General features: G+C 37.0%; 1 protein-coding gene across 5 annotated transcripts in view; it reads right to left on the bottom strand.

The window, feature by feature from the left end:
• Positions 1-627: 627 nt before the first annotated feature.
• Positions 628-6,000, bottom strand: part of GOLIM4 (golgi integral membrane protein 4) — an 81,046-nt gene continuing 75,673 nt past the window's right edge. For all 5 annotated transcript variants that reach the window (XM_022572905.3, XM_030760686.2, XM_022572896.3 and 2 more), the window contains 2 exons: positions 2,679-2,759; positions 628-2,338 (listed from right to left, as the gene is read on the bottom strand). In XM_022572905.3, coding sequence (XP_022428613.1) covers positions 2,189-2,338; positions 2,679-2,759 — 231 coding nt within the window. In that variant the 3' untranslated portion in view covers positions 628-2,188. The remainder of the gene's footprint in view (positions 2,339-2,678; positions 2,760-6,000) is intronic.

Here is a 6,000-nt window from a genome sequence, read left to right as displayed (position 1 = left end):
AGATCTTACTCAGTCACTCATACATATCCAGTCATTACATCTGTACTAATACAGCATTTTTGTGCTCCACTGTACTTGGCCTTAAAAAAAGTACTTTTTTTCCCCTTCTGATTATGTCACTGGTACCAAATCCTTTGACATACGGGTTGCACCAAAAGTCACAGATTAATTGGCAAGGTAAATACAAGTGACATTTTATTTCTGCTCATCTCATTAATGTAGATCAGTTCTGAGTGATTAGTTCTCTTCCACACATTGGGTTAAACAGCCCTATAACTTGGTGCCATACAGAGTAGAATGGTTTGCAATTGTTCTGTTTGCTTTCCCAGGGAGGATTCAGTAGTTTTTTTGTTTATTTTGTGTGTTTGCACATGACACTCTCTTACATTTCTCATTTTTCTTCCTCCAGAACTAGCTCAAATAAAATAAAAATTCTTAGCTCTTCCTTTAGAAAAGGGGGGGGGGGAAACTCATGTGCCAATCCAAGTCGAGAAAGATTGGGAAAGGCATTTTATAATTCATTAATATACATTGGTTCCCCTTAAAATTTTTTCCTTTTATGAAAAAGAACTGAATAATGTTACAGGATCAGAAACTAGTAAAAAATCACATACTTTCAAAGATTTATCACTTGCTTTTTATAGCTTTATTGACTATTACCAAGTTTCAAATAATTAAATACTGCAATTGGGACATTAAAAATACAAACTAATTTACCAAAATAATTGTATTCTGAATATTATGTACAATATTATACATTTTACATTACATAAAGGGTTTTTATACATAAAGGTAAGATTTGATTCATGATTACCGAAAACCCAAAATACATTTGAACAAAACATTCCTATGCATACATACATAATCACTCAAGTGGGATAATCAAAACCATACATGAGTGTGGTTATTAAAAAATAAAATTACATTCATACGATAATGGTAGAAATTGAAATCTGTTTTTATTGATTTGAAAGTACTATTATAAAACCATACACAGAAGAATGATATAACCTAATTCTATTTAGTTAAAAATCTTTATACTGGAGACTGCAATATGTCTCTATCCCATGGGAAATTTTTGATTTTTAATATTTTTATTTTAAGGGACTTGTATAATTCATAATCATTAAAAGTCTATCCATGGGCATAAAGTAGACCCATTCCCAGCACAGAGAAAAGTCATGAGGGTCAACCATACGACCATGTATACTTTACCATATCGTTTTTGAAAAATACCCTATTCAGTTGTACAATTTGATATGTCTTCATATTTATGCTTGTCATCAGTGATTACATACAGAGGCACAGAGCTCACAGGGGAAATATATATTACTGTGGAGAATTAGATACTAAAACAAAGCTATCACTGGGTGACTACAGAAAAAAAAGGGGTGCTTACATGGAAAATGCCACCCATACACACTAAATTCGTTATTAAACAAGGTGTCAGTCCTTCAAAAAGGTTAATACGCTGATGTGGCATACCTTGTTCGAATCCTGAAATGTCTAAGTCCAGAATACTGTCAAGTGAGTTTTAGTTCTATCTCACATTTAAATTTAATTCCTCTCAAGAGGAAGAACTGTGATTTTAAGCCAAACATTTTTTCTAACTGATCTGAAAAGCCTGAAAAAAATGTCTTTATAACAAAAACGTCTTTCTAACTGTATGTCACTCTGTCCATGAATCTTATGCTAGAGATACACAGACTGGTGAAAATTCTATCAGAACTATGCATAAGAACCTCGGAAAGACAGCAATTAGTAAACTGGCCATTCTCCTTAATGTCTGTACAGCATTTTTCAGTATTCTCTATCCTGCATTTCATCAAAGGCAAACAACAGAATGCTTGGAACATAGAAGACAGAGAAGGAACAAGTTGAAACATATACAAAAGCAATGTCTTCTCCAACATCACATAATCTATGAAAAATGAGATTCAGAGCCTAAGGTCTGCTTTATTGTCTTTCTTCTCGTTTGTGTTTTGCTTGAATATAAAAAGAAGCTCTAACCTAGGTTAACAAAATATATTCATATAAATGTATGAGCATTTCTAATACAAAAGTTAAAAAAGAAGTCTAAATTCTTAATTTTTGTAGTTAAATATCCTAGAGTTCAGTAGGCAGATTTATTTTTGAGCAGCTTGAAAAGAATCCATCGGCTGAGCTCTGTCTGTGAAATCGGACATGGCTACATTTCAGCTCTTTGCCGAGATTTCTCAGCAGCAGCGGCTCCGTCCTCCTCCTCCTCCTCTTCTTCCTCGTAGTGCTCCTCTCGGCCTTTGGGGTGGTTGTCATCTCGAACTTCTTGCTCTTCTCCATCATTGTTTTTCTCATCGGCCTTGAAGTTAAAAAGAAAAAAAAGGAAGACTAAGAGAGAGGGCACAGAGTTAGTGGTATAAATAATTCCCTCTATAAAAAACACCCCAAAAAACCAGTATGAAGTTACTCATTTTTGGAGAAAGAAAACAAGTGAAGAAAAATGTTCCAACAGGCGAGAGTGCTACAGTCTTTTCTAATCTTCAGGTTGTCACAGATTTTCCTAGTTCTAGGTTGGCCTGTTAAACTCTACGGCACCTTAGATGTACCCACTGGTATCTTTCCAACTATACATACGTATCTCCCATACTTGCGCGCACAGGCACACAAGCGCAATAGAAATAGGTAGATCCTACGCGTACATTTTCATCATTTTCACCATAGGTCTCTTCAGCATTATGCTCCAATTCCCTTTTTTTCTCCTCAGTCAAATCTTCCTGAACCTAAAACAAACCAGAGACATCAGGTGACACCTTGATCATTTCAACACTTGCAACAACATGTTTTGATTTCCCAAAAGTTCATTCAAAGCAGCAGAGACAAAATCAAACTAAAAATAAATCTGAAAAGAAAGTCAGAGATTTGACTGGTCTATTAGCCATGAAGAAATGTATAATACACCTACTACAAAAAAATCAATGTGATTCAGAATCTAGGACCTTTGTGTTTCTGATTTGTTTAACACTCCAAGTATAACACCTGAAGAAATTCACCTTATAAAATTAAATGGGAGAACTGTTGGAAGTCTGAAGGCTCTGACAGAATGTAAGTTCTTGTGAAGACAGGAACCAACTGTCTTACTCAACTAACTGCCTTCAATGCCTAGACGAGTACTTGGCACACTGCAATTGCTTAATAAATACTGTTGAATGAAATGAGTCAATGAATGAATCAATGAATCAATGCAAAATATAGCTACTCTGTAAAGGCACAGAAATCAGGCACCACTACCTATATATAATGTAGTAGAAAACTGAGGAAAACCTGTGTATATACGTTTCTATAATTAAGAATAAACTTCTCTGGCTAAAATATCTAGAACACAGAATACAATCATTTCAATTTCTTCATAAAATAGTTATTAAGCTACCTCAAATCCCTACATCTCTTTAGTGTTCTAACACATTTCTGTTTTAAGTAGTTTTCTTCGTGTATGCTACTACTATTATGTGTCATTGATTCCGATTGTTTTTTTTCAAAATGGAAATCAAAGAAAGCATCCAAATATTTTTGCGAAATAATCTCTATTTAATGATCACATTCCACACAAATACAGGGTAAAATATTTTCTAACTTAACGATTCTGAAAACTATACATATGCCAAAAGGTTTAAGTCATTTGAATACATTTCAAAAAATTGCTGACTGCCAATTAAGCATAATGCAGTGTCCAGGTACCAGAAAGAAACCTGATCTCTCTGAGGAGAGCGGCATAAAAGTAAGTCTTCTTGAATAACACACAAAATTACCTAATTTTGGGGGGCGGGGTGTATGTGTGATAAATATCCCAGAAATGGGCAAGGGGAGGAAAGTATGCAGGTGTTATAATTAAGGAACGACTAATTAAGGGCTGCCTCAAGGTGTCCAGCCCAGGTTCAGCAGGATGAACTGCAACCCACCAGACTCACTTTGGAGGGACCCTGGCCTGTTAGGAGCTTACAAAGATGACCCTTCAAAGATGCCCTAACAGAGCCCAGCCTTCACGAACCCCTTCTAACCAGTCAATTTTTGGCTGGACTTTCAGCCCCTACACCACGCTGGCACCAAATAAATACATTGTGGGGACAGGTATAGAGTATACTTTGTATTCATGTGTCCTGGTAGAGCGAGCTATAAAGAAGACAACTCTGTCTTAACTGCAGTTTCTGTCAGTGGCCAATGACATCTCTTCTGCCCTTAGTCATGGAATCTCATCACAGCATTTCCCAAGACATTGTAACGAAAACAGTGAAGCACTTATTTCAGACTATATTAAGGTCTCACTAATTGAAAACTGCTGAAGTGTCCCCAGTCAATTTCCGTGAACAGACGTGTCTTCTACAGCCTTAATAATGAAAATATACTAGTGAACACTAAACATGCTTTAGTTGGGGTTGGGAGGGAACTGCCTTGAAACTGTGGTATGGTGAAAAGGACCAGTGTTGGCAAACTTTTGCTGCAAAGGGCCGGAGAGTAAATATCCAGACTTTCTTGGCCATAAGGTCTCTAGCAACTACCCAACTCTAGTGCAGCAGCAGCCTTAGACAACATGTACACCAGAAGGCATGGCTTGTGTTCCAATAAGCCTTCACTTGTAAAATAGGCCCAGGCCTGTAGTCTGCCAACCCCCTAATGCAGACCGTGGGGTCAGACAGACCTGTGTTAAAACCTTCGCTCCTCAACTCGCCAGGTTGTATGAACTATAAGGTCACTTGTTTTTACTGTGAAGATTTTCAGGCACACACAGATAAAGACAATAATTCAATAAACTCCGTACAGCCATCACCAAGGCTCAAAGGTTACCGCAGTGTTGCCACACTTGCATCACCTATCACTTTTATTTTCTGATGAATTATTCTTAAAATTCTAGATAGCATGTAATTTCACCCCTACTCATCTCGGAATGTATTTCTAAACACACTGGACTTTTCTTATATAACCATAATGCCATTATCACGTCTGATAAATAATTCCATGGTATCATCTAGTGTCTACTTACATTTTCCTGATTGTCTTAAATATGTCTATTTATAGTTGGTTTGTTCTAATCATGATCCAAACAAAGGCCACATCTAACACCATTTCCGCTCCCCTCTTTTTCCCTTAATGCTATCTTGAATTGTTGTCCAGTAAAATGACCCACATTCTGGATTTATTTGCTTCTTTAAGGTATCACTTAACTCATATTCTTAGCCTCCACATTTCTTATAAAAGGAAGTTAGCTTAAAGGCTTGAATTAATTCAGATTCAATTTGCAAAACAAGGACTTTTCAGAGGTGATGCTGTAGATTTCATGTTTTCATCACATCAGGAGGCATATAATGCTTGTCCCACTTTTAGTGAAGCTAAGGTTGGCCAGTGAGCTCAGATAGCTACAGCCTGATCCCTCCATGGTAAAATCCCCTGACCTCCATCTATCTGGTGATATCCATTGATGACTGCTCTTAAATCAACTGTTTTAATTAGGAGTCACAAAACGGGTGACTTTCTAATTCCATCATTCCTTCTGTATTGACTAACTTCTATAAAGAAAAACTTGCCCATATCAGCTCTTTAGTTACTGTGCTTAGTATATTTAATCATGGTAGCTTTTAAAAGCAGACCTGGGTAGGGTCTAATCATGGTTCTGACAATAACAAGTTGTGTGACCTCTGAAAACTTACGTAACCTCTCTGAAGCTCAAATGTCTTATCTGTCAAAGAGAGGGTTAGATAAAAAGCAGTGATTTTTAATTTTCTCTCCGTGTGTGTGGGGGGTGGAGGACGGGTAGGGGGAGTCATGGACCCTTTTAACACTTTGGTTAGGAAATCTTTAGTAAATGGGCATAGGTATACATAATTTTGCATGGAAGTTTCAGGAGGTTCAGACTTCCCAAAGTCTAGCTACAGACCTGACCTGTCATAGGCGTGCTTCTCTAAACAGTGTGCTCCTGAAACATCAGTATCAGCTGGGGGGCTTGTGAAAAACTCCAACTCCTACAGCCCA

Source organism: Delphinapterus leucas, chromosome 4 (assembly GCF_059928025.1).
Source record: "Delphinapterus leucas isolate spDelLeu-1000000601 "Yukka" chromosome 4, BTC_Dleu_Yukka2, whole genome shotgun sequence".
Classification (NCBI taxonomy): domain Eukaryota; kingdom Metazoa; phylum Chordata; class Mammalia; order Artiodactyla; family Monodontidae; genus Delphinapterus; species Delphinapterus leucas.
The sequence above is the reverse complement of the archived record's forward strand: the minus strand, read 5'-3'. Positions and strand labels throughout refer to the sequence as shown.